This window comes from Ahaetulla prasina, chromosome 7, assembly GCF_028640845.1.
Source record: "Ahaetulla prasina isolate Xishuangbanna chromosome 7, ASM2864084v1, whole genome shotgun sequence".
NCBI classification, from domain to species: Eukaryota; Metazoa; Chordata; class Lepidosauria; order Squamata; family Colubridae; genus Ahaetulla; species Ahaetulla prasina.
In genome coordinates this window covers 61,842,932-61,856,970 of record NC_080545.1, presented here as the reverse complement: position 1 = coordinate 61,856,970, position 14,039 = coordinate 61,842,932, and the positions used below count along the sequence as shown (strand labels likewise).

Here is a 14,039-nt window from a genome sequence, read left to right as displayed (position 1 = left end):
ATGAATCATGGTTTATTTATTTTTAAATTTATATACTATTCTCCCTACAAACAATAATATTCCAATATTACTTGGGCTGAGAGAGAGAAACTGGGCCAGTGGGTGTTTGTGCAAATAGAGGACTAGAACTCATGGCCTGCTGATTTCTAATCCAGCAATTTAACCAATACATAACACTATATAATTTAAAAGTCTGAAAAAGAGAGTCCATGCACTTCAGAAAATAAGCAATTATAATTTAAGTTGATAGATATAATAAGTTTGAAATTTACTTATGCAGAAAATAACGCATTATGGAATTTAATTCAGAATCCCTGATAATCAAATGTTAGACTCCAAAGTTGTTCAATGAAAGAATATATGTAAATAAATGATTATACAAATAAAACATCAGAATGACAACTATTAGCTTTATATGGAACCAATTCACTAATATTTTGTTATAAACTGTGTTTGCTAGAATTTTAAGCAAAATAGAATATTTAGTGGAAACCCCTATAAATGTAGGAATTTAAAATGAACAATTTTAATCAAATTTATTTAAAATTAAAGACAGCAAATGCAACTCTGTTCTATTGACATTACCCTGGGCTCGTGCGCAACAGCAACAAACGAAGGCGATCTTTTGCTTCCTCAATATTAAATGGTGGCCTTTGTGAATAAGTGAAGTTCTGGTCTAATTTCAGGCAAAGATTTTGGAGTTTCATTAACAGACCTGCTTTATCCTGTTTTCCAACAGAAACCCAATGCACTCCTCCTGGGAAGCAATCTAAGAAAAAATGCATGTTAAAATTAAAACTTATTAGTGAACATTAATGAGTCTTAAGAGAAATCCCCAAATATAGTAAGTTGGGGCTATATAAAAAGTTGAGTGAACAATGACAGTCATTACTTTCCTCTGCTTTTTTGTCTTCCTTAGTTATTACTTTTTCTTTTATAAGGCTAAACATTGAGAGCAGAGGCTGTCTTCTTTATAAGAACATATACATAAGTCAAATTATCCTTAAAAGGAACAATAGCATGAAACTCCTAAATATTAGATGGCTCCATGAGGCCCAAAATATATCAATCTATGTAATTCTATTCTTATTATTTTTACAGTTTTCTGTAGCATTTGATTACCCTGGCTGATACTGTAAATGTAAGCAAGTTTGAAATCAATTAGTACTCAAACAGGAGAAAAGCACAAAAGCCAAAAGTAGGAAAAATAAACCGACAGTAACAAACTTCTTCCATTCTGTTCCCAAGCTATGATCCTACCGAGAAGTAAAATAGGAGTTTAGCAGGCAACACCATTTTTTTTGTTATTCTTCATAAAAATATCGTGTCTAGAAGAAATGATTTCATGATCAGCAAGGATTTATTCTCCACTTTCCATTTATTGTTATATTTCTGTATAAACTTACAGATAAACTAAGGATTTTAGGTGCCAAAAAGAGACTCAAAAAATTGGATTCAGCTTATTCACTGCTAGGAGTATCCATGAGTATTTTTAATACCTTTAAAAAATAATGAAATATTTTATGTGTATGTGTGTATATAAGCCAACAGAGGAGCAAACTATTGAATTTTTAACCAAATACCATGAAAAATGTGTCACCTCCAGATAAGTCAATCATTGACATTTTTGTGTTTTAATTTTCATAGTTGGCTTATCCATCACTGGTACTTTTCACAGTATTTTGGTTAATACCCGAGGGTCGGCTTCTACATAGAGAGGCTTACATACGTACAACTCTATACAGGATACTGTTGATATATTTTACTATATAAACTGCCATGAGTCTGTGAAGTTGGTTGTAATCCTCAATTTACAACCGTTTGTTCAGTGAGCATTTGAAGTCATGATAGCACTGAATAAATGATGGTTATGACTTATCCCTGGAGTTTTGGCTATCTCAGCACCACCATAGTCACATAATCTCTATCTGGGCACTTGGCTAACGGTTTGCATTTACAACCAGTTGTAGCGAACCTGTCATCAAGTATCACCAGTTGTAACCTTCCCTGTCAGCTTTCACAGAAAGTCAATGGGGAAGCTGGCAGGGAAAGTTGCAACTAGGGTAAGGTAAGTCTTGCACCCACTTTTTCAGCACCTTTGCGCTTATGTGAATCATATCTGAACCCTCAATGTCTCCCTCATATCCTCCTTGATTTTCATGGACCTCCTCATCCCCTCACCTCTTATGCACCTCATTAACCCACACCTTTTGTTTATCCCCTTGTAGCCCTGCGAACCCTTCCCAACTGGCACCACACTTCTCACACACATTCTAGGTCCCTTTCCCACCTGGTAGAAGCTACTTATCTCCCTTACTCATATTCCAAAATTATATTTTGATACTGTATGTAATTTGGGCACTATAAGATTATTATACAGCATGTTCAAAACTAAATTGGAAACGTCTGTTTGAAGTGGATTCCAATTTGAAGACAAATTGCAATCTTCAATAAACCATGAATGTGAATTAGAACACTACATTAGTAGAAAATACATAAATACCTTTCAAAAGACTGTGGTTACGTAGAGTTTCTGCTGCCAAAACAGACTTTCCACAGCCAGCCATGCCATAAATAATCACCCATCCTGGATTATTTCTTAACCTCCGTAGGTTCTGCTGTATTTTTTTTAGTAATTCTGGACGAGTAACAAATACTACTGGCCTCTGTGGAACTCCACCTTCACATAAAGTAGTCTTAACTTAAATTCAGAAAGGAAAGATAAACAAACAAAAATAATAGCAGCCAGTATCTGAAGATGGTACAGAATAAAGAACAGCGAAATAATTTTGAGTTTAATATTTAATACTATCTTCCCCTCCAATATGGACTGGTATTGGCCACAGAGAAAGGAGTCATTGCAGTGCCTCCTATGTGCAATCTGTGGAAATGGTCCAGCAAAGTATCATGGACAATGGTATTGAAAACTGCTGAGAAATCCAGAAGACCCAAGATGGGCACACTACAGGTCTCCAAAGGTTATTCACAACTGTGACCAATGCAAAATTTAATTCGCGTTTTTCATGCTTTATTGGTCTGGGACTATAATCACTTTAAGATAAAAAGGATACTATAGTAAGAAAATTGTGAATAATATTAACAATTATACTAGCTAAGAAATTGGAATAATCCATTGTTTTGTTAGCTTTCCTTATTTATTTATAAGAACAACACAATTTTATGTATCAATATACATAAAAATACAGTTTTTGGTAGCTTAAATTCCTATACATTACTCACAAAATTATTACAGTCCATTATAAAAAGCATATAGAGAGCCAGCAAATGTTCAACCATTTAGAATGAAAAATCATTTAGAAATGGAGATTATGTTGTAATTCAGTGTTTCATGAAATTGTAACTTGCTTTATTATAATTCAATCAAATTTAACTTAAAAGTATGACTGAGTCAGCGAGACACATTTTTAGGTAAACTTTACAAACCTCCCACTCTTAATAATTATTTTTATGAAAAAGTACACATACATACACCATGACATATGAAGTTAGTTTGTTGATTGGGGCAGCATATAATTTCTAGTAAATAAAAAAATCATAACTAACCATATGAAGTTATACCATTCTCAGAATTTTTTTTATTTGAAGGTGAAATAATAGGGAGGCCATCTTGAAGGAGAGCAGCAAGATCTTTATATCCTTCCTGTTGTAAAGCATTATAAAAAGATATATATGCATAATTGTCTTTGGCAATAATTAATTTTAGAAGCATAGATGCCCGTTCTCTTTGTGTAGTCTAGTAGAGAAAAGAATAAAATGTAGATTTAGTACAATCTATTTACCTAAAATCTAAAATTTTACAATTTCAATATGCACTAGAAAGTATATGTTACTAAAATTTTTATATTTGTTGTTAAAACGGAAGTTATTTTCTGTATTTTTCATTTTCTTTAGAATATTCTTAATTTTTCTTTCCTTTCTTTTCTATTTTTATTTTTTGCACTTTCCCTTTTTTTTATTCTTTTCTTTCGTTTATATTAGTTTTTAGTGTTGTGTACCAAAGAAATCCTTCCAGTATGCACTTGATATTTTTTTTCTGGACTGATGCATCAGACTTAATCGGGAAAAGAAGACAAATACTACACTATTTAAAAAACATTATTGGCCAAGTTAAATACTTTTGCAATCAAACGGTACACATCTCTAATCTAAGATTCACTGAGTTCATTGAAATATACTTCCAGGTGAATGTTCACAGATCTGCATAGGATTATTGGATTTTTTTCAGTATAATAATTAAGTACATTATATATATAACCATATATATATATATATATATATATATATATATGTGTGTGTGTGTGTGTGTGTGTGTATATAGGTCTTTGGTTGTTCGGGTTTTCTCCCGTGTAAAATTGGAAATGTCTAGGCAACGTTTCGACAAAGTCTCATTCGTCATCTTCAGGCTTCAACCGTGCTTCTGGGAGCAATGTGTGATCGCAGCTGTTTCTTCCTTTTAACTGCTAGTGGGGGTTTGAACTGATTGGGTGGGAGCTTGGCTGTGCTCTGATTGGATGGGGGTTTTTCTGTGCTCTGATTGGCTGGGGGTGTGTCCTGTGTTGGTGGGGGCTTGGTTGTGCTCAGATTAGTCTGAGTTGCAGGGTGATTTGAGCTGGTGAGCTGCACTGCTGCTGTTTGGCTTTGTTCGTGGTCGTGCTACATCTTCATAGTGGGTGTCAGTCTGCTGCATGTATGGATTGGAGGGTTTGAAATGGCTAATGTTGCAGCTGCGGTCTGGCTTCTGGTCCTTGGTCGTGCTTCCTGATCAGTGTGGGTTTGGGTCTGCTTTCTGGGTGGATGTGTGGTGGTGACATCCTGTGTGGACCTCGTGAGTGTGGGTCTGGTGTCATTCCTCGTGTTAGGGACTCGTTTGTCAATAAGGGCGGGTTTCCAAATGGCTGGTAGGTGGGAGGTATCATCTCGTTTGTTCATGCTGTGTGGGCGTTTTTCTATCTCGATGGCTTCTCTGATTATTCTGTTGTTAAAGTCTTCAGTTTTGGCGATAGGTCTGGTCTTTTTAAAGTCAATATCGTGTCCTGTGGCTTTAAGGTGTTGGACCAGGGAAGAAGTTGGTTCCTCTTTTTTGACTGAGTTCTTGTGTTCTTCAATGCGTGCACTTATTCTTCTGTTGGTTTGTCCAATGTATGTGGTGGGGCAGGCGGTGCATGGGATTTCATATACTCCTTGATTTTCTAACTCAATTTTGTCTTTGGGGTTTCTTAGGATGGTGGATATTTTTTGGTTTGTGCAGAATGCTGTCTTGATGTTATGTTTGTGGAGGATCTTGCTGATTCTGTCTGTGGTGCCTTTTATATATGGGAGGAGGGCTGTGCCGTTTTCTTGTTCTCTGTCTTGGGTTTTAGTGGGGGGTTCTTTTTGGATTAGTTTGGTAATCTTATTTCTCTGGAATCCATTGGATGTTAGTACGTTTGTGAGAGTGTGTAGTTCGGTTTTTAGGTGTTGTTCGTCAGCTAAGCGTTTTGTTCTAGAGATGAGTGTCTTGGCTACGGAGTTGATCTGTGCTGGGTGGTGGTGTGAGAATGCATGCAGATAGCGATTTGTGTGTGTTTTCTTCTGGTAGATGGTGTGTCCTAGGGAGCCATTGGGTTTCTTGTAGACTAAGACATCTAGGAAGGGAAGTTGGTTGTTAACTTCTGTTTCCATGGTGAACTGTATTTTGGGGTGTAGGCTATTGAGGTGTGTGAGGAAGTTGTCAAGTTTTTCTTTCCCGTGTGGCCAGATTATGAAGGTGTCGTCTACGTATCTGAGCCAGAGTTTGGGTTTGTGATCAGATTTTTCTAGTGCTTGGGTTTCAAAGTGTTCCATGTAGAGGTTGGCAATGACAGGTGAGAGGGTTGATCCCATGGGTGCGCCTTCTATTTGTTTGTATTTTTGTCCGTTATAGATGAAGTATGTGTTGGATAGGCAGTGGTTGGTCAGATCTAGGATGTGCTTGGGGGGGTTATATTTGTTTTGGATAGCTGTCAAGGCTTCTTTGATTGGCACTTGGGTGAAGAGGGATATGACATCAAAGCTCACGAGTAGGTCGCTGGGCTGTAAGTTTTGTTTCTTTATGATATCTATGAACTGGAATGAGTTTTTTACGTGTGAGGTGATGGATTCTGCATAGGGCTGTAGTTGTTTGGCGAGAAATTTGGCTAGGTTTTGTAGAGGTGAGCCTATGGAGCTGACTATGGGTCTGAGTGGGGTTCCTTCTTTATGTATCTTGGGGAGGCCGTAGAGCTAAACCTCAGAAAACATATGTGTGTGTGTGTGTGTGTGTGTGTATGTACATATATGATAAACTCTTTAAAGAATTGCAATCCTCAAAGTGGGAAAATTGAAAGAATAACAATATAGAAAAGGCATTTTATTAGAAAGATGTATAATCAACCCTTTTGAAGAGCTGAATGCAGTTTAATTTTGTCCTCACACAGCTACCTATGAAGTAATTTGGCTTGAAAGAGACTAACAGATCCAAAGACACCCTGAGCATCATGATTATGCTAGACATGAATTCAGATATCCATAGGCTTAGTCTAGCACTTTGACCACTACATTATAATGACTGATTCAAACAGAGAATGTTTATTTTGTTTATAGACCTAATTTGATTGCTATTAAGAGCTATTATAAAGCTACAACCCATTACTTAGATTTAGAGTGAGGCTGCTATTCTATATTTACTAATTCAGGGAGTCCGTCTTTGAATTCTGCTGCAGAAGGGGAATATTTTATGAGACAAGTATTAGTGATTCCTGGGGCATTTTGATAAGATAGTTCTTATATATATTTGTTTTTAATTCAATTACTGCATCAGGTGTGAATGCTATTTACTGTCAATTTAAGACTGGAGCAGCATATCAGATCAGTAAGTAAGTAAATAAATAATAGTGAGCTCATGATTTTTGTTATTTAATTAGAATTATAGAGAAGACATACATAGAACTACTCCAGAAAGATTTGTTATCCTAATGAAAAGTAAAAATATAAATGCCTACTTAATTCCCACTGAAATGTGTAACTAATTTCATATGTATCCCACCTAATGTTCTTACTAAACTTCTATATATTTTTAATACTGATATTTTTTCTGGACTGATGCATCAGACTTAATCGGGAAAAGAAGACAAATACTACACTATTTAAAAAACATTATTGGCCAAGTTAAATACTTTTGCAATCAAACGGTACACATCTCTAATCTAAGATTCACTGAGTTCATTGAAATATACTTCCAGGTGAATGTTCACAGATCTGCATAGGATTATTGGATTTTTTTCAGTATAATAATTAAGTACATTATATATATATATATATATATATATATATATATATATATATATATATATATATATGTGTGTGTGTGTGTGTGTGTGTGTGTGTGTGTGTAGGTCTTTGGTTATTCGGGTTTTCTCCCGCGTAAAATTGGAAGTGTCTTGGCGACGTTTCGACAAAGTCTCATTCGTCATCTTCAGGCTTCAGCTTCGTGCTTCTGGGAGCAATGTGTGATTACAGCTGTTTCTTCCTTTTTAACTGCTAGTGGGGGTTTGAACTGATTGGGTGGGAGCTTGGCTGTGCTCTGATTGGATGGGGGGGTTTTGTGCTCTGATTGGATGGGGGTGTGTCCTGTTTGGGTGGGGGCTTGGTTGTGCTCAGTCTAGTCTGTGCTGCAGGGGATTTGAGCTGGTGAGCTGCACTGCTGCTGTTTGGCTTTGTGGTGGTGCTACATCTTCATAGTGGGTGTCAGTCTGCTGCATGTATGGATTGGAGGGTTTGAAATGGCTAATGTTGCAGCTGCGGTCTGGCTTCTGGTCCTTGGTCGTGCTTCCTGATCAGTGTGGGTTTGGGTCTGCTTTCTGGGTGGATGTGTGGTGGTGACATCCTGTGTGGACCTCGTGAGTGTGGGTCTGGTGTCATTCCTCGTGTTAGGGACTCGTTTGTCAATAAGGGCGGGTTTCCAAATGGCTGGTAGGTGGGAGGTATCATCTCGTTTGTTCATGCTGTGTGGGCGTTTTTCTATCTCGATGGCTTCTCTGATTATTCTGTTGTTAAAGTGTTCAGTTTTGGCGATAGTTCTGGTCTTTTTAAAGTCAATATCGTGTCCTGTGGCTTTAAGGTGTTGGACCAGGGAAGAAGTTGGTTCCTCTTTTTGAATGAGTTCTTGTGTTCTTCAATCGTGCACTTATTCTTCTGTTGGTTTGTCCGATGTATGTGGTGGGGCAGGCGGTGCATGGGATTTCATATACTCCTTGATTTTCTAACTCAATTTTGTCTTTGGGGTTTCTTAGGATGGTGGATATTTTTTGGTTTGTGCAGAATGCTGTCTTGATGTTATGTTTGTGGAGGATCTTGCTGATTCTGTCTGTGGTGCCTTTTATATATGGGAGGAGGGCTGTGCCGTTTTCTTGTTCTCTGTCTTGGGTTTTAGTGGGGGGTTCTTTTTGGATTAGTTTGGTAATCTTATTTCTCTGGAATCCATTGGATGTTAGTACGTTTGTGAGAGTGTGTAGTTCGGTTTTTAGGTGTTGTTCGTCAGCTAAGCGTTTTGTTCTAGAGATGAGTGTCTTGGCTACGGAGTTGATCTGTGCTGGGTGGTGGTATGAGAGTGCATGCAGATAGCGATTTGTGTGTGTTTTCTTCTGGTAGATGGTGTGTCCTAGGGAGCCATTGGGTTTCTTGTAGACTAAGACATCTAGGAAGGGAAGTTGGTTGTTAACTTCTGTTTCCATGGTGAACTGTATTTTGGGGTGTAGGCTATTGAGGTGTGTGAGGAAATTGTCAAGTTTTTCTTTCCCGTGTGGCCAGATAATGAAGGTGTCGTCTACGTATCTGAGCCAGAGTTTGGGTTTGTGATCAGATTTTTCTAGTGCTTGGGTTTCAAAGTGTTCCATGTAGAGGTTGGCAATGACAGGTGAGAGGGGTGATCCCAGGGTGCGCCTTCTATTTGTTTGTATTTTTGTCCGTTATAGATGAAGTATGTGTTGGATAGGCAGTGGTTGGTCAGATCTAGGATGTGCTTGGGGGGGGTGTTATATTTGTTTTGGATAGCTGTCAAGGCTTCTTTGATTGGCACTTGGGTGAAGAGGGCTATGACATCAAAGCTCACGAGTAGGTCGCTGGGCTGTAAGTTTTGTTTCTTTATGATATCTATGAACTGGAATGAATTTTTTACGTGTGAGGTGATGGATTCTGCATAGGGCTGTAGTTGTTTGGCGAGAAATTTGGCTAGGTTTTGTAGAGGTGAGCCTATGGAGCTGACTATGGGTCTGAGTGGGGTTCCTTCTTTATATATCTTGGGAAGGCCGTAGAGCTAAACCTCAGAAAACATATATATATATGTGTGTGTGTGTGTGTGTGTGTGTGTGTGTGTGTGTGTGTGTATGTATGTATGTATGTACATATATGATAAACTCTTTAAAGAATTGCAATCCTCAAAGTGGGAAAATTGAAAGAACAATATAGAAAAGGCATTTTATTAGAAAGATGTATAATCAACCCTTTTGAAGAGCTGAATGCAGTTTAATTTTGTCCTCACACAGCTACCTATGAAGTAACTTGGCTTGAAAGAGACTAACAGATCCAAAGACACCCTGAGCATCATGATTATGCTAGACATGAATTCAGATATCCATAGGCTTAGTCTAGCACTTTGACCACTACATTATAATGACTGATTCAAACAGAGAATGTTTATTTTGTTTATAGACCTAATTTTATTGCTATTAAGAGCTATTATAAAGCTACAACCCATTACTTAGATTTAGAGTGAGGCTGCTATTCTATATTTACTAATTCAGGGAGTCCGTCTTTGAATTCTGCTGCAGAAGGGGAATATTTTATGAGACAAGTATTAGTGATTCCTGGGGCATTTTGATAAGATAGTTCTTATATATATTTGTTTTTAATTCAATTACTGCATCAGGTGCGAATGCTATTTACTGTCAATTTAAGACTGGAGCAGCATATCAGATCAGTAAGTAAGTAAGTAAATAAATAAATAATAGTGAGCTCAATGATTTTTGTTATTTAATTAGAATTATAGAGAAGACATACATAGAACTACTCCAGAAAGATTTGTTATCCTAATGAAAAGTAAAAATATAAATGCCTACTTAATTCCCACTGAAATGTGTAACTAATTTCATATGTATCCCACCTAATGTTCTTACTAAACTTCTATATATTTTTAATACTGATATTTTTTCTGTCAAAAAATATCCAAAAGCACTCTGACATTCAGCTTCAACAAGCTGTTATATCAGCACAAATGTAAGCTATAGCAACTTTAGAAAATATAATTGTAATTATTTGCTATTTCACTTCTGCCATATTTATTATATCTAACCTTTATTTTTCTAATTGTTGTTACATTAACAGACTAATTATAACTAGTACTTTTCTGCTCTTGTATCACCTGAGTCCCTTGTATACAGCAATATTTGTTCTAAAGCAGGGGTAGTCAACCTTTTTATACCTACCGCCCACTTTTGTATCTCTGTTAGTAGTAAAATTTTCTAACCGCCCACCGATTCCACAGTAGTGTATCGTCTGCGCATGCCTCTCGCGCATCGTGGATTGGGTTTGGGGAGGCGCCGGCTACCAGCTTTGCTTGTCTGTTACAGCTGGGTGGCGTGGGGGGAGATGCGCAACCTATTCTGGGACGAGGCTCTTTTGTTTGCGGTCGCACTAAAGCGCCATTTAGTTTCACTTACGTAACGTGAACTAAACTTATGCGCAGGCGATACAAATCATATATTTTCAGAAATTTAAATTGTCAGGGGGAATTTATGAAAACCTAATGAAGATGTTTTTAAATAATGCTATGAAATTTTTAAAAAAAAAGACAAATTAAAAAAAGTGCTTTGAAAGTACTTCAGAATTGGACAAAACCCCTACTGCCCACCAAGAAAGCTGGAACGCCCATTAGTGGGCTGTAGGGACCAGGTTGACTACCACTGTTCTAGAGTGACATACAACCTTGAGTGAGAGGGGTTATAGCAGTGGTGAAATGTAAAATTAGTTACTACCAGTTCTGTGGGGGTGGCCAACTTTTTTTTTTTTTTTTACTTTTAAAAGCATTTTTTCTTTTCTTTCTTTTTCTTTTTCTTTTAAAAGCTTCTGATGATCAGGCAACTCAGCTGGGATCATCAGAGGAGTCTTTTAAAAGCATCTTTTCTACAACCTCTTCAGCCGAAAAGGTTGTAGAAAAAATGCTTTTAAAAGGCTCTGATGATCCCAGCTGAGCTGCACGACCATCAGAGGCTTTTTTTTTTTTACTTTTAAAAGCATTTTTTCGGCCGAAAACCTCTGGTGATCGCCTGGCTCAGCTGGGCAATGGGGCGGGGAAGGGATTTTTGCTACTGGTTCACCAAACCACCTGGTGCCATTGCTACCTGATTGCGCGATCCGGTCTGAACTGGGAGCATTTCACCCCGGGTTATAGGTTATCCATGGGATCTATACCAAAAATCTGGGTGTAGCCACATGTAGCCTCAAGTCTCACATCATGGTCCTCTGTTCTAAAACTTTATATATTAACAATATTTCTATTCTAACATAAACAAAAGTACAAAAATCTTTAATAACCTGAGCTTTTACTTTCTCCTCTTCCACCACTGTCAAGGTATCATCAGCAATCATATGATCCATTATATAAGATGTCTTGATATCACTTTCCAAAGCTTGGTGGTTCTGAAGCAAATAACGTCTAGCTCTGTCATCCATGTTTATTGTTGCTTTTAGCTGAGTAATCCTATGAGCTAACCGAGACACAGAAAATTTCACAGTTATAATGTACGAATATCACTTATATGTTACTTTTAAAATGATAATACAGAAACCTTGGATTACTAAAATTAATCAGTATTTCAATTTGCAATAAATTTTTGAACAGTTGTCAGCTACCTTTGGACTTCAATACTGATACCTAGCCACCTGTGAAAAACTGTGGCAGATGACTGCTTAACATGTACCTAGAATGAACCCTAACATTGTTCGTTTTAATTTTCCTGAAATATATTTTTCAATTATAAAATGTTACTGATCCCATATAACTGCAAGCTCTCCAATTGCAGTAATACAGAGTAAAGAATGAGGAATAAGAAAATTATATCTAATTATGTGCACTAGGGACATTGGTATATTACAGGTAGTCCTTGACTTAAAATCATTCATTTACATTCAAAGTTACAACGCCATTGAAAAAAGTGACCTATGAACATTTTTCACACTTATGACCATTGCAGCATCCCCGTAGTCACATGATCAAAAATTCAGATGCTTGGTAACTGGCATTTATGACAGCTGCAATGTTCTGGGATCATATGATCACCTTTTGTGAACTTCTGACAAATAAAATCAATGGGGCAACTAGATTAACAACTGTGTTATCAACTGAACATAAATTATAACATACATTTTTTCTCCAGAACAGAAATTTTGGGCTCCATTGTGGTCATTAGTCAAGGACTATCTATATACAAATTATTCAGTTGATCAGATATTTTTTAAGATGCATTACCCAATATTTTATTTAGATCAGGTGTATAAAAATTGATGATTTTTTCAAAAAAAATAAAAAATGAATTTTTTTCTTTAAATCAGATTTTTTTTCTTTAAATCAGATTTTTTTCTTTAAATCAGATTTTTTTATTTTTATCAAATTTATTTAAGATTAATAATTTATTATTAATTAATAATTTAGTTCATTCAGCATGAAATGGAGCTTAGTTATGTAGCATGAGGATGTATATTCTGCAATATTTACATTTTTGATAAACTCATTCAATGAATACAAGCTCTGCAAGCTGAGATAACATGCACTGCTTTGATACATTCACACAATTTCACAGTAACTACGAGATAAATCATAAAACAAAGTTCAGGTATATTCCTTTATCCCATTGTTTGTATACTACAAACTGTATGATTGTTTGAAGAGAAATGCATCTGTACCACCAGGCTCTAAGTGTGAGGAGGAAGGGCAAGCAGTAAAAATGAAAGTGAAACTTTCTAAGCAGCTTACAAATATAATATTAAAGAACACCTGTCATTTCAGATTCATCATGGCAGTGCCTGTTAGCAGGCATCCACACACCTGCTACCTGTCACATCCCTCACCTTGTTATGTCACTACCGCAATCAACAGCAGGTCAGAGGAGCTGCTGCAGGACAGAAACGACAGTTGCTCTTTAAAAAATATTTAAATCGAGTTGATTTAAATCAAGTGTTTCTACTAGTGATTTAAATCATTTTAAATCAATTCGATTTAAATCAAATCCGCTCTGATTTAAATGCAGTTCCTACCAAAGTATTTTAGCATTTATTTAACAAATTATATAAAGTAAGTTAACTTCAACTATAAATTTGCTTTAAAGTCAAAGAAGAGTATAGTTTGATATCTTTAAGTGATAGCCTTGCATTTCTAGAATATATTTACATATACAGTATTTACAATTGAAAAATAAAAATATTTATTTTTGTATTAAATTTGTTTCCCGCCCATTTCACCACAAGGGGCTTACAATGTTAAAAGGAATAAACCATACAAAAAGATGTATATAAGAATAACACAAAATACTAATTAGCCTAAGAAACAAACAAATTTACGGAAACCACATAGATTAATAAAATATGCTATTGCATAGTATTAGGTACAAATTTTATATAACAGCAAGTTAAAGCAATATGCTGTAACATTTTGAAATTGAAGCGCAAAGTATTGGAACCTAACTGCACATATTTTAATGTACATTATCAAACACCAGAACTACGACGACACTAAGTAAATTACATATACTCTGAATACATAAAATTGCACATAAAGCATATACTGTTACATTGCTTGTAATATGACTATTTAGCTGAAAAATGTATGCAACATAAAGATTTATTTCTTCAACAATATACTAACTTAAACCTGTTCTAAGTCAATAAAAAGAGAGAAAGTGACATCTAGAGGATAGGGTTGTAAATTTTCATGATTGTGTAGGTTTAATTTGCCCCTATCAGAAACATAT

General features: G+C 36.1%; 1 protein-coding gene across 1 annotated transcript in view; it reads right to left on the bottom strand.

Moving 5' to 3' along the window:
* The window catches only part of APAF1 (apoptotic peptidase activating factor 1), a 61,723-nt gene that overhangs the window by 47,042 nt on the left and 642 nt on the right, over nt 1–14,039 (bottom strand). The window contains exons 2-5 of the mRNA XM_058190588.1: nt 11,608–11,780; nt 3,565–3,754; nt 2,504–2,701; nt 586–769 (exon numbers count right to left, since the gene is read on the bottom strand). Coding sequence (XP_058046571.1) covers nt 586–769; nt 2,504–2,701; nt 3,565–3,754; nt 11,608–11,745 — 710 coding nt within the window. The 5' untranslated portion in view covers nt 11,746–11,780. The remainder of the gene's footprint in view (nt 1–585; nt 770–2,503; nt 2,702–3,564; nt 3,755–11,607; nt 11,781–14,039) is intronic.